At 47.3% G+C, this 24,037-nt stretch overlaps 1 protein-coding gene across 1 annotated transcript in view; it reads right to left on the minus strand.

Moving 5' to 3' along the window:
* Positions 1-2,351: 2,351 nt before the first annotated feature.
* The window catches only part of LOC144134377 (leukocyte tyrosine kinase receptor-like), a 68,808-nt gene continuing 47,122 nt past the window's right edge, over positions 2,352-24,037 (minus strand). Inside the window, exons 14-20 of the mRNA XM_077667300.1 lie at positions 23,773-23,939; positions 21,472-21,601; positions 18,589-18,686; positions 17,805-17,897; positions 15,847-16,033; positions 14,449-14,697; positions 2,352-11,198 (exon numbers count right to left, since the gene is read on the minus strand). Of these exons, the coding sequence (XP_077523426.1) occupies positions 10,887-11,198; positions 14,449-14,697; positions 15,847-16,033; positions 17,805-17,897; positions 18,589-18,686; positions 21,472-21,601; positions 23,773-23,939 (1,236 nt within the window). The 3' untranslated portion in view covers positions 2,352-10,886. The remainder of the gene's footprint in view (positions 11,199-14,448; positions 14,698-15,846; positions 16,034-17,804; positions 17,898-18,588; positions 18,687-21,471; positions 21,602-23,772; positions 23,940-24,037) is intronic.

The following is a 24,037-nucleotide window of genomic DNA, read 5'->3' on the forward strand; positions in this document are numbered from 1 at the left end:
TCAACTTCGTGGAAGACTTCAAAAAGCGGCATCGATATTGACATCTTATCTTCGCTTGCAGGGCCTGAACATTTCGACCGAAAAGTGTTCACTTGTGGCGTTCACACGCAAAATAATGTCACGTTACACCATTCGCATCAATGGCGAAGCCATTCCCTATGAGAGAAGCCACAGATTCCTTGGTGTTGTCATCGACAGGAACCTCTCGTGGAGTCCACATATCTACGACATGAGAAAGAGACTAATTTCTATTGTCCACGTCCTCTCCTTTCTCGGGGAAAGTCCTGGGGCGCATCAGTGCGATCGATGCTACCGTTCCCTATTTCTGGGCTACATGCGGTACAGTCTTCAGATATTCAGTTTCATTAGAAAAACAAATATCAGGACTCTTCAAAGTGTGCAAGCTCAAGCTCTCCGTATCTGCCTTGGACTGCCTAAATGTGCATCAACAGCAGCAGCTATTCTTGTTGCCCGGGAACATCCTGTTACTACATACATTGCTGTTGACACCATGGGAACACATATTCGGCACCTCACACGGGTTCCCTGTCATCACCTCGCAACACTCCCAATAATTAGGCCGCGTACTGCATTCGCCAAAGTCAGTTCGCAGTTCACCCCTGCGTCAAGACCGAGCTCACCCCTATGGAGTCTTCATGAACCTCGGGTTCACCTCTATATTCCTGGCATTACAAAGAAAGCTGGTGTATCACTGCCCACTCTCAAACAACTGACATTGAATCACCTGCATTCTTACCACAGTCACCGCATACATATTTACACAGATGGATCAGTTCACTCGACCAGTTCTGCGGGGTCGGTGGTGACACCGGCCAGATCCATCTTCATGAAAGTGAAGACGACCTATCCAACATCTTCAACTGGTGCGGAACTCGCAGCCTTACGGGCTGCGGTAGAGTTCATCAGTCAAGAACCTCCACATGACTGGACGGTTTTCACCGACTCTAAAGCAGCCCTTCAAGCCCTGCAAGCTGCGCTACGCCGCGGGTCGCAGGAGCAACTTGTTGCTAAGATCCGTCTACTGTACCACGGCACCGTTTCCAAAGGTCATGACATCATTTTTCAATGGCTGCCAGGACACTGTGGTATTAACGGTAATCACCAGGCCGATGCGGCTGCGCGTTCTGCTCACAACGACGGACTTTCAGTGAGGATCCCAATATCGAGACCTGACGCTGTGTGTGGTCTTCGCCCTTTGGCGCTGGAGCTCACAGTTTCAGCGTGGAACACGGGAGAATTTTGCAACCTCCGCCTCAAGGCACTGGACCCTGAACTGCGCCTTCGTCTTCCACGTAACTTAGAACGTCGCGACGCAACACTGTTATGCCGTTTATGGATCGGTGTTGCATTTACCAATTACTATGCTTTCCGGATGGGGATGGCCGACAGCCCTGCCTGTGAGAGCTGTGGTTGTGAGGAGACCATCGCTCATCTTCTCTGTGAGTGCCCTGCATTTGCGAGTGCAAGGCATACACTGTGTTGTGCCCTGGACCGCCTCGATCGTCGCCCATTAACAGAGGAAAAGATCCTCGGTCCGTGGCTACAGCAGTCGACTGCCCTCAAGGCATACAAGGCACTCTTTGCCTACTTGAGAGCGACTGGATTGAGTGACAAATTGTGACAGCGTTGTGCGTGTGTGTGTGTGTTATGCCTTTTTTCCCTTCTCTCTTCCTCCTTTTAGTCCCCTAATCCCTCTTCCCCAGTGCAGGGTAGCCAACCGGAACCCCTTTCTGGTTAACATCCCTCTCTTTCCCTCCTCCTCTTTATCTATCTATCTGTCTATCTTGAATTCCACTTCAGTGAACTAAGGAAGCATCGGTTACATTGGCTTTTAGATTGTGTGGCTGCCTGTGCGTACAGCTTGGCGCTGGACGTTCGATTTACCTAACGAATTTTTGATGTTCGTTACATACTATTAATTTTTTTTTTGCCGTTGGTGCGATAGCAGGAACCTTTTTATGGCAGATTTTGCCGCGGATAGAAAAAGTATACGCTATCCCGGGCAGCATCTCACCACACTCTCAAAATTTCAAGCGAAAATATACTCCTTGAGTCACGTAATGTTCGCTACCTGCGGCTGACAGATGACGCTAGTTTATATTCGTCATCATCATCATCACCGCTCGTAAACATGGGCTTTTTGCTTTCGTAGTACAGGCATGGTCGGGCCAACTATTCCTTCGATGTTCGGACATCTTGGCTTGGTGAAAAGCTGCTTGCGGCTGCCAGTTCTGCTCACGCGACCAACGCGCCTCTGGATGACGTGGAAGCTGTTGATAACGAGAGAATACGTGAAATTGTGAGAACTGAATGAGACCCGTAGTAATGAACATGCTTCTTTATTTTTCACCGATCACGAAATAAAAACAGGACAAAACGAAAACAACACGCGACACAAAATGAACTACGCTGAGCAGCACCTATGTATTTACAGACTTACTGTCCTTGTCAGCAATTTTTCACCTTCCGTCACAGAGAGAAAAAAAGAAGTAAGTCCGTCACAGAGAGAAAAAAAGAAGTAAAGTTTCAAGGACGTCGAAGCAATAAATATCCCAGCCGCAGTTGTCGCATCATACAGTGCAAGCAATACTTGATCACGTTTCACAACAACAGTGTATTTCTTGAAGCTTTTGTCCGTGGGATGATCTGAATAATTATTCACTTTTTTATTTTATTATTTTAAGGTTTCGCATTTTAGACGTGTCTCCGTTATTTTTGTGTGTGCCCCATCCAAGCATATTGGTTCATATTCTGCGAACAAACACACAGAGTTACGCGGGCGCAATCACAGGGCAAAAGCACGCGAGCTGCTTTTGCCTAGATACAAAGTCACCAAGCAAGCTGCTGGATATATATTTGTTTGTTTCGTAACAACCTTGCGTGCTTTCAGAAAAATGCAGTTGAGAGTACCAAAGAACCAAAAAACGGCAACCTCTCTTTGTGTGGCGTCAAATTACACAGTACCAGAATCATTTCGCCTCTAGTTTCTTGGTTTTATTGGGCTGTCGGTTTATTATTGGCTGGTAGTAGTAGTAGTAGTAGTAGTAGTAGTAGTAGTAGTAGTAGTAGTAGTAGTAGTAGTAGTAGTAGTAGTAGTAATAGTAGCAGCAGCAGTAGTAGTAGTAGTAGTAGTAGTAGTAATAGTACTACTACTACTACTACTACTACTACTACTACTACTTCTAATTCTGGACAAAATCATTTTTAAATGAGAAAGAGTTTATGCGCGCAATTTTTTCTTATATTGTAAGATTTCACGACAACAACCAATATATCCGCAGATCTCCCGTCGGCAGCCTTCCATTTTTTGTTGCTATTATCGTTTTTGCTATCGTCAAAAGAATTCCTCATTGGTTTTCTATGGCAGTCTTAACTGCTCGATGCGACCGATGGAAAATCTTTAGAAGATAGATTTTGCTACACATTGGAAGAATGAACCATTACCTTCAATATTTCTACAACAATACCTTGCAATTTTTCAATTTTTGTCCAAGAATGTTTTTTTGTCCATGATACTTTAATCGAATTATTGGGCTTGTATTTAACTATTTGTTATTCAAACCTTTAAGAAATACAGTCCAAGGTTTGATGTGTGAGGTTCATGACAACCGTGTGCCGTTCGCGGAACACGGAATCTTCTCTCCTAAATAATATTTCGATCAATATTAAATGCGATAAGTAAACTTGATTTGACTTTGAACATCTGTGCTAGTTCATGCAGTTACCGTATCCACTGTTGTCGCTAAACAGATACATTAGTGTACAGCTGAACTGACTTCTTACGCGCCTTTATTTTTTGTGTGCCTGCGTGAATGAGAAGGTACTCAGCGTTTTCAAAGGTATTAGGAAATGTTCCTTATTTTCACTGAAATGCTCGAAATGTGGCCTCGATGTCTGTGCTCTTCAATCTCTACTAAAGTCCATCCAGTTATTTTAGTGTGGGCTTGCGGGGAGCAAAAAGGAAAAATATTTCCACATCACGGATATATCAGCCTCACCTCGATAGTCTCACTTCTTTGTCATAGAAAAATAAAGAGAGATTCGTCACTTAGATGGCGTTCTTTCTTATCTTTATCGTTATCTCTCGATCGGCAGGAAAATGAAGAGGCAAGTAGAAGCTGTTTGTTTCACTTTGAAATGAATCGCAGTAACTGCTGCAGCACCACTCAAGCCGCGATGTAATATTCGCGGCTTTACTTAGGCTGGCGTCCCGGCTTACGCGACGGAACGGTCGTTTAACTAAAATAAGTTAAGTGAGCGTTAAGAACATTAACGGAGCATTTTACGAACATGATTTGAGGGGTGACAAGACATCCTGCCAGGTACATACGCTTTTGGCCTATACCGTTTCCAGAAGTTTATGCATTGCCACCGAAATGCCAACAGAATTCAGCCGAGAAATATCAGCTAAAACATAATTGATGGCTAGAGTGGTAACGGCTTTGTTTAAAACTCTTATTAGCTCCTGATGAACAAAAGCCAATTTGGTAGTGCATACCGCCTGGCTTATCAACCACATTATTTATGCCTTCAAATCTTGAGACCGCGGCTTCAGTTGTGTGGTGGCCTGCCCTTTGTTCACGTTATTCAATAAAAGGAAAACTTGGTGAATTAAGCTCTGATATTCGATTTAAAATCAAATTTTGATAGTTTTGGTGCGCGTCAAAGCGCGATCTTCACGACGACGCAGTCATGGTACCACCGCAATTTCAGGAATGAACTTAGTTTTGTACTTTAATGACCTAGAGAATTTGTAGTCCTGACAGAAATTTGAAAATTGAATCAGTCCTTTCTTTGTTTACTTCGGAATTAATTTTAGCAACTGGGCTCAACTGCATGTGGCTAAGTCTTTCATCAGATCGTACCTCGTCGGCTTTTATACCACGTCAGTTAAGGCTGCCTGGATAAGCAGCCTGTAGCAGTAATCTCGTTCTTCTATAAGACGCTTATGTCACGCACAAGATGAAGAACAACCACAGGCGGTTCTTCTTTTTTTTAATCAAGCAAACACACTCTTTGTTCGGTGGACCAATTTTTGATGCTCGTCTCCCTTCATTGGTGTCTGTACCTGGCAGGTCTTCGGAGAGTTCTCATGAGGTACCATGTAAATACCTGCACTGCAAACCGCCCCAGCTAGGCATTCGGCACCTTTGATAACCATACATGTGGCGTGATATATACAGCACGCAATGCAGTGATTCGGACCCAATGTGTGCGCACAAAAATCAGATTTTTTTTTTAACGCTGAATGCTTCAGCACCGCCTCCTTGCCTTCAACGCGCCAGCCACATCAGCTGGTTTCGGGGAGGTGTAGCCTTCTACTTCCAATTTTTCCCTCTCTCGCACCTCGCTAGCCTTCGTGCCTGCTCCAGGGACGGGGGACAGCACCGGTAACTAGCGACACCCAACGGGAAAGAGACGAACTAAATTTTCGTCTCTCTTTTTTTTTTGTTCTCGGGGTGGAGCCTTGCGGAGGAGCATTCAGTAATCACATTAGCAGCTCCCGTTGCGCCGTAAGCAACTTCTCCCCATAAGTGGCGCCACATCGTAGCGAATAAATGAACTGTGACTTTTAACCATTACTGCATGCCCTTTTTTTCGCACTGAGGCATTCAATTTCGCTTTAAAAAAATGAACTGGGACCTCCAAATGTGTCCCATCGCGAAGCGAGCGATGTGGCTGGCATTGAAACATAGGAGACGTTATGCTCACATTTGACGACAACCTGTTTTCAGGTCACGCCACTCGCTCACATGGCCGGTATATAAAAAGCTGGTGCCGCTTAAGTCCATTAAAACCTCGAACCGAAGTATCGCTCTCACGTCTCTTGTTAGAGTGTGCGTGTGTGATTATGGGGGATCAGTGGTTAAGCCCGAACAGCGGCGCACAGGGACACCATCATATCGCCACGGGTACTTTACAAACGAGATATTCGACACAGAGCGTTGTCACCGACACGGCATTCGAGATCCACTGACTAGCTCAACTCTATGTATGTACAAAACAGCGGGGCACACAACAGCAACAGAAAACTCAGCTCGGGATCACAAACAATCGGCGTACAAAGTGTCCAAGACCAACCACAACAATGATGAAAGCAACTACACAGACTATATACTAGCAACGCTTCGTGAAAGGCGGCTCACGTCTTCACATGTCCCGTAACCATCCAGCTAGTTTACTTCAGGCTGTACACAGTTTTGCTTCCTTTAGTTTGGCACAAGTCACATTCATCTTTTTTTTTATGCTTCCAGGAATGCGGGGACATGATTTCTTTTTTTCTTTTTATTACTGGCCATATATTTAGGCTGAAACATGAGAGCACACATCTCTTTTAGTGTAATCTATGCGTTGACAGATCACACACTGGCGTGTCGTACACAACGCAGACTACAGACATCAATACACAGGCAAAGCAACAATGTGGACCAACGACTGGGAATCCGCCTTTTTCACAAGGCCCCCCTGCGCATGTGCGCCGCTTCTCCTCCAGCTCCACTGGTTGAAAATCAAACAACCAGCTCCTGCTGCGCATGCGCAGTTCACGTTAGTGACAGGCGCATGCGACAGATGGCGGCAGCCGTCGAGCACACACTCGCCAATTCGCAGGCAGAGCTCGCTCCTCGTGAAACTAGATGGCGCCTGCGTCTCCCACCTGCGTTTGTTATCAACCAGTAGCAGATGAATTTTCGCCACTCCCCAGAGGATGACTCATCTTGCGAAAAAGACGGATTAAAGTTTGAAGAAGCAGCGATAGCCGATCATAAGTGATCGAGGCAGTTCCATTTGGTGCCTCGGAGACAGCGATAGCCGATCATAAGTGATCGAGGCAGTTCCATTTGGTGCCTCGGAGAATACCTTGCAGTGCTTATCTTGCAGCCATTTGCTCATCCGCAGTCTATGTCATTGACGTCACGGTATCCTCATCGCTTCTACGCATGTCCCCGCATGCCTGGGCATGTTTAATCCTGTGGTCATTGATGGCGTAAAAAAAGAGAAACCAAGACGTGCACGTAGTATATGGCTTGTTCTGATTAAACCACTTGTAGCACCCGAAAAAACTCAGCACCCTGTCGATGAGGACTCTTCGCAAGACTTATCGGCCCTGCTTGCGACAACAACCTCGCAGTGTATAAACAATTCCACGCACTTTGCGAGGATTGTTTCCGGAGTACAGACAGCTAGTTCGTCCTGGTGCGTCGACACGGCCATCTAGAGGATCGCTTACGGTGGAGGGGGCAGGATGATATCACTCGCTACACACAGGATGACTTCACGTACACGTCACTTGATGGTGTATACATCTTAGGCGCTGGTGCACAAAACGATTTCTCAAAACCGGCGTTGGTACAGCGTGAGGGTTGTTATCCGAATCCCCGTGGGAGACGCAGGGGACCCGGACATTGGCGGCAACTCCATAGGAAACGGTACGATGCTTGGTCCAAGACCAAGAGCAGTATAACACTTGTAGCTGCGCACTGTGTGAAGGGTTCGGAATACCCAACTTGGGTGGCGATTTGAGTGCCGTGGGTCCAGACTGTGCCGACACGTGAAGGGCAAGTGTGAGGACGAGACATGAATACACAACAAGTTCTACGTATTGGGACCGTTGCATTTTTCTCGCGTTTTGACGCAGTATCATGTGGAGGGCTATATGCTCGCTAGCATCACGCCAACTCCTAAAGACTTCAGATGTCGTTTTTTAATGTGACTTTGAAAAGCTCCCTCACAGAGATATTTATATCTTCATATCCTCCATGAAGACTTGAACTGTTTGTGGCCTAGCTTACTGGAGCCATTAACTGCCGATGGTGATGGGACCGTTTTTCTTTGTTTTTCTTGCAAGTCAGTCGGAGCCAATGGAAAAACAAGATATTCAGGTGAAACTCAGTGCGCGCAGGCGGTAACCCAAAACGCTAGTGTTGTTGCCATTAGCAAAGGTGCTAATGGGTTAAGTTTTAACAAATTAAGCAACCTTTTTCTTTTCTTTGTGTAACCTTATAAACCGAAACTGCATGATAATGTTGCATGCATGCAGCGGGACTTAAGAAAACACAGGTAACATACTTCACACGTTTCAAAAACTTTGGCGGGCGAGATCCACGGCCTCACGGCCTGTTTTTAATGTGCAAGCAACATTATAGGGTGAGACCACAGCAAATGTGCCAGCAAATGACGGTGCATCGCGCTGCAGCAGTGGTTGACTAAACCTAATGTTTTATTTGTTATCTTCATCATTCCAAATGCGATTGGCAACCTGCGTTGATAGGCGCATTACTTTGATGCTCTACAGTACTGAGAAATCTTTCAAACTCGAACAATTGACTGCAAGAAATAGGTCTGCAACGAGGTGGACTGTTCTTCGACTTGGGAATGTAGGTCATAAATAGCCAAAGTAGACGGATACACAACTGTATGAAGTGTTTGGTGCTCAAGGTCCGAGTATAACACACACCGCGCCGCTTTTTAATCTTCGAAATTTCTTTATCTCAGAGCACTGCATTCATGTTCCGCATGCCAGCTGTGATGTCTACCTCTGCGCGGCCGATTACTTACTCCCAAAGCGATAACCTCCTAAATCTTAATATCGGAAGCACCATTAAAAAACGGTAACCTGCTGAATTCACAACAATGGCTTTACCTGCTTTGCATTCCTGGCACCTTTGCTGTGACTTCCCTAAGCAACAATGTACGAAACTCAACGAATAAGAACAGCTCAACAACCAAAACGCAAAAGATGGGAATGAACATCTCACCTAACGGCTCTTATGCTAAGCCTACAGGTAAAATGACGTCACCGATACGTCTCAAGTGACTAGCATTATGGTAAACCTTCCTCAACGTACGTGCTTTAGACATCAGGTACTATGGACTTTCACTTCGTGCCATCAACTGGCTAGCACAGTAACAGCTGACGAGTACTTGTAAACACATAACGTAACAAACAGAAACGAGTGGCTCTCTCGTCTTCTAACTTGTGAGGAGAAAAGGAGCCTGTGTTTTGTGATGGGGCTGCACTTGACAACCTGATCAAAACCGTGTTCAAAAACTGTTCAAGTGACGCGCCTAAAACCCTGAGATCAAAAACGAGTGTCGTTCAAAGGAACACAACCAGCAGCGACACAAGCAGACACTAAGGGCGTTCAATGGCTGAACTTAAAACAGCAGGCCTGTCCAGCTAATGAAATGACGTTCGTTTGACTCACGGTGGAATCAAACGAAATATCTGTGTCTTTTTCCTCACTGACCCACCGGCAACCAAAGTGTCTTTACGTCATCACTTTGCCATTGTTTTGCCCGAAAGCCTTGTTTGCTTACTCGAGCAGACGTCTACGCCAGTGCAGAACCAGCAGTTCATGGCAAGATCCGCCGTGATTTCGCGGGCATGTTCGGAAAGACAAGACAGTTCGTTTTCCTCAAAATCACGCTATTAATAACGAAGAATCAGCTTTCTGATCTCAGTGTGAGTCTTCCCAGGAACCTGCCAGGAGCGAATGGCACCAGAACTACACCAGTGCTGTCCCGAGCTGTCCCGAGCACGCAGTAGCTCAATACACGTGGCACAAGGGTAGAAAGCTATCATGCGTCTTAGAGCCCAGTGTGACGGAACATCACGTTATCTTTACACGACTGCGCGACTCAAAATCGCACTGGCGACTTCCGGTATTCTTGCGAAGCGTGCTTCGAGCCGTCTCTCAGTTCATCCCTGTAAAGCGACCAGTGTAATGGCAATCAGCGGTCGAGCATTGTGCGAGCTAACATTCTCCAAGCGACACGTTATCTGAAATGAAAGCCAAACTCAACTGATCACGAGGAAGATTTCGTGGGCCCTACACATAGGTATGTACACCGATGAACATTGACCGTATACCTGCTCTAGTCAATAAAGGACATTACGCAGGGGTGCACTGATGCCACTTTGATGTGCATATTGGCCCGCAGTTTCAAAACGAGCGTTTCTTTCGCGCCACATGCCGCCTCTGTTTTCCTCTCCGTGCCAGGCTCAATGCCATGGCACAAGTGGCATGGCCCTTTACAGTTGCTGTTGCGTGACACTGGGGACACACACGGAACACTATATGTGAAACTAACCCCAGCTTGTAACGAGACTCTTACACCGGCTTTAAGAACAGCAGCACTTTCTTCACAACTTCCAGCCTTTAACAACTAAAGCGAGCACCATGTCCATCTGCGTAGCTCTTCCACCTCTGAAGAGCAATGTTCGCGCTCTGAGGCATTAGGTACCTCACACGAGAACGCTTGGTTTTCAAATAGTCCAATACACATTGTGACATATAATTGGAGTTACAAGCATCTGATCATTGGCAACTCACAACAGCACTCAAATTACTGCTTGTCAGAGCCCTGGCTTTTCTTTACGCATGTGCGAGACAGAGGCTGGTCAGTCGAAAACCCGCCGTCTCGGTGAGCAAGGTGTACCTGCTACACAAAAATCTGAAAGAATCCCTTGCAAAGAGTGATTTTCGCATAAACCATTTCTTCTATGCGAAGCTGTTTGCAGGAAACGCCACCATGTGGTCACACCAAAGCTTGAGGGATGTAAGAGACTTATCCGCTACCATCGCGTGACTTTTGGCATTTGGCCACGATGTCACGTGAACAAGTGCACGTTTCGGCTGTCTACAATCCGTACTCTAAAGCACGTGACCCCTGCGCTGTTCCTGGCAGCGATCATGCTCAGAGCGACGCTTCTCACATCACTTAACCCCCCCCCCTCGACTATTCCGGCAGCATCGGCAGAGAGGCGTGCACCGCGTAAGTCCCTCGCCATTGAAAAGGAAGCCACAGAGACTTCCGCCAGCCCTGTTTGCCTCGTGTCACACTGGTCCTTTGGAGAGACGCCACTAACAGTTGAGCGCGACGTTGGAGTAGGGCTGTTTCAGTGGTGCTCGGATGGGAAGCTCGTCCGGTGGCGTCGTGGTGAAGCTGGTCTCCCAGGTGGCCTGCTTCTCGTGCGTGGAGCCATTTCCGCTGCCTTGGTGGCCGTTTCCGCCAACTCCGCCGCTGCCGAGCAGCTTGTCCATGGAGTCGAGGGACGAAGAAGCCGATTGGAGCTCGGTTCTCTCCGTGCTCAGCGAGTAATTCGAAGACGGCATCGGTATCAGGTAGTCCTCGGAGCCTGGAGACTGGACCTCGGACCTCTCGGACCGGTAGACCTGCGCAGGTTGCAGCACTGAGTTATGTCGTGACACCACAGACATTGGTCGGCAGTGAAGAAGGACGGAGAGCGTCGTATTGCAGCAGCGCTAGGTTTTGAATGATTAAAAAATGATAAAGCTGCCATCAAAACTCCTAAGATCAGCCGCTGCGGTGGCACAATGGTTAGCGTGCTCGGCTGCTCACCCGAAAGATGCAGGTTCGGCCCCGGCCGCGGCTGTCGCAATTCGATGGAGGCAAAATGATGAAGGTTGGGTACTGTGCGATGTCAGTGCACGTTAAAGAGCCCCATGTGGTTGAAATCATCCGGAGCCCTCCACTGCGGCGCCCTCATAGCCTGAGTCGCTTTGGGACGTTAACTCCCATGAACCAACCAACCAGACCAAAACTCATAAGGTCCAATTACATATCCGAAGGGTTCCTGCTAAATACGGCACCAACAGCGCTGGTGTCACCGTGGTTATCTGCATTTAGAGTTAGCAATGTTGCATAAACTCTACCTGTGAAACATTAAATTATGGGCTTGCGTTCCCGTTAGAGTAGCAGCATGCGAGCAGCCGTAGGACCCAATATGGCGGTGCAGCTTTTGAGCTAAACATTCTCGCGTCAAGATGCGTACAGCCGTTCACAGACCTGTTCTGTGCCGTCTGCTCTCCGCAGCGCGCATAGCGACGTCTCGAACCAGACGTCGCCGCTAGACGCCGCTCTGCGCGCTGTGGAGTGCAGACGGCATGGAGTTCGGGCGCTCTAGACAAGTGGACGACTGTACATGTGTCTTGGAATAAGTTATTCATTCTATATAAGAGACGAGGAAGCCAGTGAGGTGTCATTGCGTGTAAATTGTCATGTTATCCTAGTTTCAATAATGCTTGTTAGAGCCGAGTGATTGGTAGCTGTTAATATTTTTGGCATTAACATGGCCGCTAAGTACGGTCGGGGACAAAAGTAACTGGCCCTTTTTCCAAGTGCCGAATTGTTCCGCACTGCATGTGACCGCCACCTGGCGATGCCGGTATCGACACCAGGAGTGCATTGTCAAGTGGCACCCGCATGCACTGTGCTTCGCGTTAGTTTTGTGCTTGACAGTAAAACTCGGCAGTAGCCCCCTCCGCTGCCCGCCGAAGTAATCAGCTCTTTAGAAATGGGTCAAGTGAGGAGGAGGAGGAAATCTTCATCAGAGGCCCCTAAAAGGACCATGTAGAAAGGAACGTTTGCGCCGGTAGAACCGGTTGGTCATCTGCAGGGTCTGAATGAAGCCAAGCATTTCAGGAGGAAACAAGGATGAGGAAATGGCAGCGTTACATGAGTTTAAGATGTGTAGGGGTGTGCAGATATTCGAAATTTTCCAATAGCGAATATAATATCAAAACAGTCGATACGCTGAAACGAATCAGATTTTCTCTTAAACTGTCTAACAGTTTTCGGATAATTGACACTGAGTTCGAATAAGGCACGCCGTAGTTTTCTTCGACCACTGCTACAAAACACACGTGAAATCCGACGCTGCATGACATCCTGCCGCGATTGGTCTGCGCAGGATTGAAGGTTCCGCTCCGCGACGGTGTCCATTCGTTAGGCGGCTTTTATAGTGCTTGTACATGACATCCTATCGTCGGTGATAGGGCCATGCTCAGGCTAGTTTAGCAAGCCACGCCTTTGTCCCCCCTCTCGGAGGTCATGGCTGTTATGTTACTCTCACCACCCTCTCACCTGCTGAGATGTTATCATCGTCACGCTGACTACGTCCACTGCAAGGCAAGGTCCTCTCCCTGGCCTCTCCAATTAGCCATGTCCTGTGCCAGCTGCGGCCACCGTATCCCCGCAAACTTCTTGAACTCATCCACTCTAACTTTCTTCCCCCCCCCCCCCCCCACTACGCTTGCCTTCTCTTTGAATCCACTCCGTCACCCCTAGGGACCATTGGTTATCTTGCCTTCGCATTACTGAGATGTGGAGCTACTTTGTTCGCTGTTATATTAAATTGCAATTACTAATTTTCCAATATACATGACATGGCAATCAAAGATTTCACATGGCTATACTGAGTTTGTGTTGAGCACCCCCCTAGTGGAGATCAGTGTTGAGTCATTCGGCAGCTAGAACTGTAACTCCATAGCTTATAACTCCGTACCGCACCGTACTCGCTAGCGCTCCGCTATTTCGCACGATTTTTCGTTTAGTACGAATATTCGCAGTAGCCGCGAATATTCCTAAAAATATTCGATTCGTATTGTATTCGGTTCTATCACGCTTTAATTCGTTTCCTATGCAATTTTTCGCTTCACTGTTCGTATTCTAATCGTTAGGTCAAGCTACACTATTCGTTCTATACTCGATTTTGGAAAAGTGCAGTTTGCACACCTTTAAATGTATGTCTTGTATCTGTGCTGTCCGATGTCAGAGCACGTTAAAGATCCCCAGGTGGTCGATATTATTCCGGAGCCCTCCACTACGGCACCTCTTTCTTCCTTTCTTCTTTCACTCCCTCCTTTATCCCTCCCCTTACAGGGTTCAGGTGTCCAACGATATATGAGAGAGATACTGCGCCATTTCCTTTCCCTAAAAACCAATTATTATCTGCCCTCCTCTCTGGACATTTAGGACAGTGCACTTTATCATGCGATCCTTCGCCCCGCCGCGGTGGCTCAGTGGTTAGGGCGCTCGACTACTGATCCGGAGTTCCCGGGTTCGAACCCGACCGCGGCGGCTGCGTTTCTATGGAGGAAAAACACTAAGGCGCCCGTGTGCTGTGCGATGTCAGTGCACGTTAAAGATCCCCAGGTGGTCGAAATTATTCCGGAGCCCTCCACTACGGCACCTCTTTCTTCCTTTCTTCTTTCACTCCCTCCTTTACCCTTCCCTTACGGCGCGGTTCAGGTGTCCAACGATATATGAGACAGATACTGCGCCATTTCCTTTCCCCAAAAAACCAATTATTATTATTATTATTATTATTATTATTATTATTATTATTATTATTATTATTATTATTATTATTATTATTATTATTATTATTATTGCAATCAGCGTTTGGCTGAAAGAAGTGAATGCGTGAATTTTGCAGAGGTTGCGCACATATCCCGTGCTTAGTCACTGGTGTTGTTGAAAGGCGGCGCGGGTCACGGAAGGAAGCATCGCCGTGCAAACAGGACGAAGAAATGGTTGAGCATTCTTCGTTTCTAGCTAAATGATGTATATAGCGAAGAAAGCTTGCGCGGTTGAGTATGGAAGGAAGGGGATTGCACGTGCCTGCAGGCAAACGTTGTCGGCGTTGGGCGGCCTCATGACGGTGGCATCCCGTTCCATGGAGGGCGGCCGGTGGAAGACCGGAAGAGGCGCGCTGACCACGTCCGGGTCCTGGATGCAGTAGCCCAGCCTCTCCAGGATGGTGCCGAAGGAGGGCCGCTCCTCGGGTGTCGCGTGCCAACACTGCGTCATCACGTGGTACACCGGCCCCGGGCAGTTGGCAGGGGGCTCCAGGCGGCCGCCTGACGTCACCTGCGAGGACATAGAAACAAGGGTCGCACTGTCCTCCGCGATCGTGGTGGGCCACCCTATATATCACTTTGTTGTTAGTGCAAAGTAGATTGCGTAGACTGAGTCATGGTGTTGGGTCATGACTTCAATGAACACAGGAGGAAGTTGCGGTGGCAACTAAACTAAATCGTTATAAAAACTAACTGCTTGTTGACAAAGGAAATTGGGGGTCTCAATGAGTATGTAGTTGTGAAGACGTTGAATCCTTCTGGACATCGGAGAAGTTTGCAATGACTACTGAAATGAGTAGTTAAGAAGGCACCGACTTTTCACGGACACAGATAGATGTTTGGGTTACAAGTAAAATGAGTAACCATGAAGGTTTTGACTTCTTGACGCATCAAAAAGGGTAATAAAAAAATAAAACCACTGCCACTTCGTGGCTCCTGGTAGCAAAAGTGTGAAAAGAAATGTCACAACGGGCACCTGAACACCACTGAAGGCAAGTTAGCGTTGGTTATTTTGTAGGTGAACACCGTTGCTTCACTTAAGCTCTGACGGGAACGCGACAGATATTACTTGCTTAGTAAATAATTTTTAGCCGATACTGACTTGGAGTCCTAACTCAAGCTCTAAAGTTTACTGAAAAATTCAGAGCTGAAGAGAGATGTGGTAGAATTCTGTAAGTAATTTTATGCACGTGGTAATATTTTGCTCTAATGGTAACTAACAGGTATTTATTAAGGTAGTAATTACGGAATGAACACATTCTCACAATTTGTGTTTTCCGCTCGCTAACTCTCGTGCGAGGCCCCTATGGCTAGATGAAAGCTCAGAGCCGGTGAACACCTGCTTCTGCCACCCGCTTCTGGTGCTCATGACCTCAGCGGGTCCAAAGGCCCGACAGGCTGATGTTCACTCAGTCAAGATTTTCTTGCCGCAATGGGCAACGAACATCATGCGCCTCGTTCTCCTTGCTATGTACTGGCCAAATGGGCAATAAAACTTCCTTGGACGTCCATTCAACATCCGCTGGACGTCCAAGGGAGTTCTAGTGCCTATCGCGGGTCTAGTCCTACCATGTTCACTGTCCTATCCAGCCGGTCGGGACACACGACGGGACCCATTTAGGGACAGGAAGTGCAATGTGCTCCGGCTAAGCAGCCTCACCAGCTGCATGACCTCCTGGTTGCCTCTGCCCGGGTACGGCATGTATCCCATGGACATGACCTCCCACAGCAGCACGCCGAAGGACCACACGTCCGTTTTGCTGGTGAACATGCCGTCCAAGAAGGCCTCGGGCGGCATCCACTTGACCGGAAGCATCGCCTTGCCTCCTTTCCGGTAGTAGTCCGCTCTGTGGAAATGGCATCAGTCAGTGGAAACGGGCGAAGCCCCGAAAAAAAATGGTAGGGGTTTAACGTAGGTAAAACAAGTAGGCGTGCGAAAGCAGCTGTTCATTGTCCAATTGGAGGGGACACTTAAGCGACGGGTTACAAGTATGACGCGATATCTTTAGTGGGTTAACTAAAGCCCATATATGCAGAATTGGTCTACTTAGCATTCACAAATGGCGACGATTCCTCGTAACACTAACATCGCAGTGGCTGTAGGGATTGTGCGACCCATACTACTCTTCCCGGGCAATCTCTCGCGCAGTTGGGGTGATGGATGCTCCTGCGAACTTACCCGTGTTTACCCGAGTAACCCGGGTAACCTCGGGTGGTAATTCGGGTTGGTAAGCAACGGCACAAGATCGTACGTACGTACTGTGAACGGTGAACGTACGTACGTACGGTGACAACATTCTTCATCGGTGTTGGTAAGCGTATATGAGTGCACTCGCTCTAAAATCTGGAGAGACGCTTTCTGTTTGTGCGGCTTCGATCGCGTTCTGTAAGGCGCTGAACATGTAAAATTGAAGCGGGAATTTCGAATGTTTGGTGCACCCCACTGAGTCTTCTTAGGCCATCATGCGTAGTCGGTGTGCGTGTGGCCACCAGTTCACAAGTGGTTTTGAAGCCCGTAGGAAGGGTAGGCCATCACTATCAACACGTTCGTGCAACGTCTCACCGCACTTTATATTTTCTTAACAACTGCAAGTAAAAATATCTCTGCTGAGTTACGCGATGTTCGCTGCTGACGGTCGTCAGATGGCGCTAGTTGGTTATGTGAAAAAGTGCCATAGTCTGGTTGGACGACGCACCCCTGGAGAACAGAGCTCGTGCATTTTAGCGCACACGTTCATCACAAAACTCTAGGGAGTTGTGACAGTCGTGCCAGTGCTCTCATTGCCGTTCAGTGCACTGGAATGACATAAACGACTCTCTAAAACAATTATTTGCACCTTCAGTGAACACTTGGCATGGAACTTTTGACAATTAGTCGTGAGCACTGTAAGCACTTGCGAACGCATATGTAAATCGGTTAATTGCGTTTTCAGTACAGTGCCTTTGGGTGCATGTCCACTGCTGTGTTATTCGCATGTAAGTCTAATGTATTTGAGACATAATTTTGTGTGAACTACTACAGGCGGATACAAATCAGGAAAAAAAGCAGCTTTCCCCAGTCAAAAGCCCCCATTCCAGCCAATGGCCTCGGCCGGTTCTCGTGAACTTGCTAGCGTGACATTGCAGGAAGTGGCAGATGAACTGGGATAATCCCTTCCCTTCACTGTCCCAGATAGTCTTCCCCTTGCATTGTCACGCACTCCCTGCATTGTCACTGCAGAGGATTCATAAGAATCGGCCGACGCCATTGGCTGGAAGGGAGTACTTTGACAAAGAAATGGACATCGGCAATGGGCATTGTACTCGCAGTTGCAACAGGCGGATATGGCTACGTGCTCGTTTACGCCGCAAAAACTTTCATACCGTACTCTTTCACTATTCTACAGCTCCTGTCACTGAATGTGCGGATTTACCTTGGCAGTGTTATCGAAACAGCCACTCCGTCCCCTAAAGTGATTTATACATCTCTCTCCAGCTTCCATTCAAGACCAAACCCCATCTGGAAAGTTTAGGTTACAGCAGTTTCGCGAAAGCTGCACAATGACAACTTCTCTACGAAAACACGGTATGAGCGTTTCGTGCGGAAAAGGCAAAAAAACGCACAGTTGAACATCTCACCGATAGATGTCTCTGGCCATGCCAAAATCGGCGATTTTGACCACCCTCCCAGGTCCCTTGGTTGTGAGCAAGCAGTTGCGTGCGGCTATGTCTCTATTAAAAAAAAAAAGCAGGAACAGCAGACCGTTAGTTTTTTTTCCTTCGTGACCTCTCGCGTTCCACTCTGTCTACATCGAATCGACAGGAAGGATTTTGCCATGTACTCCTAATTTCTCGATTTTCCTGCACAAGACGGAAGAATGAACTTCTGCTTAAAAAAAAAAACATGCCGTATCTTTGCTATCAAGTTCTTTGAATATGAGACATAATGTCCGGAGACCTTACCACGTCGTTAGTGGATGTGCTGTTTGAGTATAGTTTCTTGCACTACCTCGGAGCTCAGATATTTTCACATGTGGGACACACAGTACCAGACTAAGTATACACAGAACCAAAGTGAGCCCTATTATCTTTATAAAGACTGCGCCATAAAAATAAAACCTGCACCACTGCATCTGAAGTTGTCGTTCTGCTATCAGCAGTTGTACTAAGCGCTGTTCGTGTCGCAATTATCGGGCTATTAAAATAGGCTCCTTTGCGCATCTCGTTTTTGTGGCGGACGTACAGATGTTAGAACTGGTATCTCAGCAAGCTATGAAGTTTATAAAGTTAACAGAGCAGTATGGTTGAGGAGGACACTGCAGGCAGGACAATAGGGGACACTTGCATGCACAAGTCGGAACAAGAATAATAACCGAATTCTTTTCTTTTTGGTTGCAAAACAAACGGAGGTTGGAATCCACACCTGTGGATGAAATGCTTGTCTTCCAGGTACTGACAACCTTTCGCCACGTCGATGGCTAGCTTCAGGAGGTCCGTCATTGTGAGACTTGGTGGGACGTTCTGAAGAAAAATAACGGAAAAAAAAACGTGAACGATTCTGTGATTGAATTCTGTGGCATGTGAACAATGCAATTACTGCCTGCTCTTGATTATTTTTTCTTCTTACGGCATCCGTTTCTGCACACTGAAAGGTTTAATAAGTGATAAATAACAAGAATCACGAATGAAACGTCATAGACTGCGTGCGTTTTCTGCCTGATACCAGCGACAAATGTAGATGCCCCGGTTACAGCCAGGCTTACATCGCAGGCAGCTTTGAAATGCACAGTGTCCGCGACAGTTTAGAACGATGGTTTACCCGATAAAGAGTTTGTAGCAACAGAAATTGAATGGCGAGTACCTAAGTGGTAATGCGGAAAATTGGCGCCTTTTGATATTAATCACGCCCAAAGAGATGCAACCCGTGCCGGATGTCTGTGTGGGATCCCGTCCCTGCTCCCGTCCCTGCTCCCGTCCCTGCTCCCGCCCCCTGCCTTCATCCGTCCCCCCAGTCACATTCACCTAAACGGACGCAAAATGACAGCGAACACAAGCACGTCTTTCCCAAGAACTGTCGCTGTGAATGTTTGGGAAAGTTAGCGTGAGGCGCAAGTTACGGATTATGGCCACGGGGCAGACACGTCATCGAACGCCCGTAAATTGGCACTCAGTGTAGGGTCCCCGCCCTGTACCCCTCCTTCCGGACACACCTGACTGCACGGACGCTTTCTGGCTACTACTAACTACTATAAGACTACTACTAATAAGTAGTAATAACTACTATTACGACAACGACGACAAACTCGCTTTGCCCGGGAAACTTCAATTTAACAGCTAGCGCTGTCAACGGGCCTCTAGGCTAACCAGTGCTACGCCTGGATTAGACTACTGCATGAAATGCTGCAGGGCATTTATTTATCTCTAGAGCACCTTCTTGTTGCGCTTCTGTCAACGGAGCTCCCAAAGAGGATCATTCAATCGTCGGGACTACCATCTACGCCTGTAAATGCATGGGTGCTCTTGCGTTACGCAGGAGAGCTTATATCGGTATTGATGCGTGAGCTCCCCCTGAAGAGCCAGCGTCAGAGCCCTAGCTGTTTATTGAATAGCGTGCGTTAGCAGGACGAAGACAGGAAACTTGGAGAAGACTAAAGAAGCGCAACTTCCAACTTTAATAAACAGGAAAAAGATGCCAGACGCTCTTTTATAGCTGCTGGGGTGTGAGGGTGTACGATATAACAGAGGCAAACAACTTCAGCAAAAGAAAACACGTGGGGTAACATGGCTCATCATGCTGTCCAAAAAGCGGGATGTAACAACATGTGACCAAAGAGTGATAACGGTTGATATGCTGTACGACAACATGGCCAGAGAAAACGTAAGGAACAACACGATGCAAATGTAAAGGACAAAACTTAGAAAGGCACAAAAAGCGGCGTGTAAAAGGCGCCTAAAAACACTAAAAAGAAGAAAAGAGAACAACATAGGGAGATGCAGAGAAAAATTATGCTACTAGAAAAGAACCTAGACGAAACCATCTGAAAAGAATAGTTCCTTTCTAGAAAGAAGAATAGAAGGCGTGCTAACGCACTTGTCTTTTTTTTTTTTGTCAATGTAAAAGGCCTGAATGATTTTTCTTTCAGTCTTGTCCGGTGCCTTGGCTAGGAACCTTGTTTCATGGTTCATGTATGATTAACCTCTGTTAATCATATCGTACACCCTCACACCCCAGCAGCTATAAAAAAGCGTCTGACATCTTCTTCCTGTTATTAAAGTTGAAAGTTGCGCTTCGTTCTTTCGTCTTCTCCAAGTTTCCTGTGTTCGTCCTGTTAACGCACGCTATTCAATTGAAACGTACCAACTAACCCGCCAGAAAGTTCTGCTATAGCTGTCTAAGGGACGTTGGCCGGGTTAGTGGTGTTTGACGACTGTGCAGGTGTGTCAGGTGCACTTCTACACAGGATAAACATAGGTGCAGAGCAATGGTTAACCTTTCCACAGGTGTTCACCAGTGGACCAGAATGGATAGACAAAAATCCGCGGATACGCGAAGCCGGGCAGCAGGAGACCAGACAAGTGAAATGCAGAACGTAACTGTCTAATGTATTTCATTCATTAAAAACTGTACAAAGCACCCATATTGCAGCAGGCTTGAAGTTGGCATACTCATGAAATCAGTATTTTGCGCGCACGATTGTAGCATGCCATCATCATCATCATCAGCCTTACTACACCCACTGCAGGGGAAAGGCCTCTCCCATGTCTCTCCAATTAACCCTATCCTTTGCCAGCTGCATCCACCCTTTGCCTGCAAACTTCTTAATCTCCTCCGCCCATCTAACCTTCTGCCGCCCCCTGCTACGCTTACTTTCTCTTGGAACCCACTCCGTTACCCTTAAAGACCAGCGGTTATCTTGCCTTCGCATTACATGCCCTGCCCAAGCCCATTTCTTTCTCTTGATTTCGACTAGGATGTCATTAACCCGGTATTGTTCCCTCACCCACTCTGCCCGCTTCCGATCTCTTAACGTTACACCTATCATTTTTCTTTCCATGGCTCGCTGCGTTGTCCTTAACTTAAGCGTAACTCTTTTCGTTAGCCTCCACGTTTCTGCCCCGTAGGTGAGTACCGGTAAGATTATGCTGTTGTACACTTTCCTCTTGAGGGAAATTGGTAAACTGCCACTCATGATCTGCGAGAATTTGCCATATGCGCTCCACCCCATTCTTATCCTTCTAGTTATCCCCCTTGTAGCATGTAAGGCAAATCAATGAAGTCTTCTTTCTGTAGTATACACAGCCTCACCGGTTTGGGCCGTGATTCCCTGAGGAAGGACTTGAGGTCTCCGCCAGGGAGCAGCTCGAGCACAATGAAGCGCGGCATCTTCTCGAAGCAGACGCCGATGAACTTCACGATGTTTGGGTGGTTGAATTTGCTGCGCAGAAACGAGGAAGGGTTAAGTGAGACTGCAACAGCAATCGCGCCTCTAACACAGGAAAAGCGCTGTACTCAACCGGCAGCGGATTTTGTCTCTGAATCAGCGCACGAACCCAACCCAACCTAACCCAACCTAACCTAACCTAACCTAACCTAACCTAACCTAACCTAACCTAACCTAACATGCGCTCGAGGTTTGCCTCGAGCTCACCTCGAGCTCTTTCTTGTCCCTTAGTCTGACCCTGCAACACAGCCACACTGAGGTTTGCTAAGTGACATGCATCTGCAAGAAGTCGGTAATTGCCTACCTGTGGTGGAGGCATTGTTCAACCAGAAGGGAAGACAAAGCTGTGCTCATAAACTGAATGAAAGAGGATGCAAGTACAGAGGATGAGCGCAGTCCTGCGCTCGTTCTAGGTTCTGTGCCTATTTTTAAGCACAGTTTTGTCTTCTTCACAATGTAGCTCCAACTATCCCTACAAAAGCGTGGTTCTAAACCAAGACAGCTTTTTTCATAACAAGCCGCAATTGCAACTCGGGTGCGCGAGAGGTAGTGTTCTAGAAAGAATTACAGTATTTCGCTTTTGCTTGCAAGCGCCAGCAGATCTGCACAATAATGACTGCCGAAATGTGTGTTGTGAAATCGGAGATAATTTTGAACGTAAAGTACCGTACGCTGTTGTGAGCGGTTTACTGTTGCGAGTAAAAGTTTAGCGATTGTTCTACAAATCCGATGATTTGGCGATATCAGGTTAGGACTGAAGTTCCTGCACGCGCCAGAGATGTTCTTTGTTGCGTGCAAAAGTTAGGCCTGTACCGCCCAGGCACAGTCGAGAAACTACGAGCTCTACGAGGAGATGGCTAAGCGCATAAGTCACGGTCAGCCGTGTGTGGTTAGTCTGTGTTTTTGTCAAGACAGATCACAATATCTGTTACTCTTTCACCTGTGAGACATGTGCGTGGACTGCGAGAAGTCGGAAATGTGGATTAAAGCGAGTTTCTACGCGGGTAGTGCTTTCTCGGCCTCTGGAGTTATAATTTAAGGGTCGCTGTTTCCAAAGGCTGGCTTGCACTTCTTTCTGTCCTGAACTGTGTCCAAAGACGAATTGTTCGCCCGAAAATTTATTAACATAAGTTCTCTACGTCCTTTTGTGAACGCTTGAACGGAAAGGAAAAAAGAATGAACTCGATTATGTATATAAGCGCCATTCCTGTAAAAACCCCCAAAAGGGATTGACAGCATTTCAAAACAAACAAGCAAACAGATAAACAATTAAATGCCTTTTTTAATCATTCTCGTACCCAGTTTCCTTCGATGTCCATAATCAACACTTTTCTCCCGACATATCCACAGTCCCTCTTCCTCACATGACTAAACAAATGGAGCCTTAACACCCATAGCTTCATTCTTATGCTTGCTCCCTTAACCGTGTCCAATATATATATTCATTACGAAATTGATCCTTCCTTGCCACTCCTTGTGTCCTTCTAAGCAATCTCATCTGAGTCGCTTCCGTCCTATTGATGTTATTTTTCTTCATATTTACTGCATGACTCGCATAAATCACACCCGTTCTCAGCCCCGCCCTTTAAGATTGCACGCTGTTGTCACATAGTGCTCCTGACAAGCATCTCAAGTTTTTGATGTCGAAGTTAGATGCCGAAGCACGTAGTTTTACTAGCGAAGTCGGTCGGTGATGGGGACGCCGGTATTTTGGTTTTTGTTCATTTCAAGCTTATAGAAGCTACGTTTTCGATGAGAGTGGTGCCTTTGACATTAGAATGCCGTAGTTTGTTAATAGAGAGTTAGCGTGATCCGCAATCCACTACTGTGAACCGGTTCTGTGGGCACGCGCTGATTCGTCCCGATGCAGCAGGAGCGTACGCAGACGTCGGGCGCGTGGCGCCATCTGGTGGCCCTAGGGCGTTCTGCGCGTGCGCAGCATCACCTCGCGGAAGTGAACAGCGGTAGCGCATCGAGCTAAGCTATGACTCTCTAATACAGGCCCTGCTTCAGTTTGTCCTTAGTGCCCGATTAAATGTTCGCCTAAGATTGCTACTACTGCCTTTGTTTCTTTTTCCTTTCTGAGAAAAAAAAACAAAAACTGACAAAAGCGCGCGTAAGTTTTCTTCGGCACAGCTGTAAGTGCGAAGCCCTTCCCGCTATACCTCATGATGCAGGCCTCTGTGACGAAGTCCTTCTCCGATTCGGGAGAGGAGAGCTCCGGCAGAGTCTTGACGGCCACGGGCACCTCTGCCACGGGAGAGGGCGGCACCTGTGCAGCCTCGCCGGAAGTCGGAGAAGTGGGCGGATTGATGGTGGGCAGCAGGAAGCCCTGCGAAAGTGACGTGTCAGCGAATTGCCTGAGATGACGTAAGCATGTCCTGCATTGTCAGTGCATGCAAAAGAAAGCGCGGCTTTTCTCTCAAAAAA

The sequence above is a fragment of the Amblyomma americanum genome, chromosome 5, assembly GCF_052857255.1.
Source record: "Amblyomma americanum isolate KBUSLIRL-KWMA chromosome 5, ASM5285725v1, whole genome shotgun sequence".
Classification (NCBI taxonomy): domain Eukaryota; kingdom Metazoa; phylum Arthropoda; class Arachnida; order Ixodida; family Ixodidae; genus Amblyomma; species Amblyomma americanum.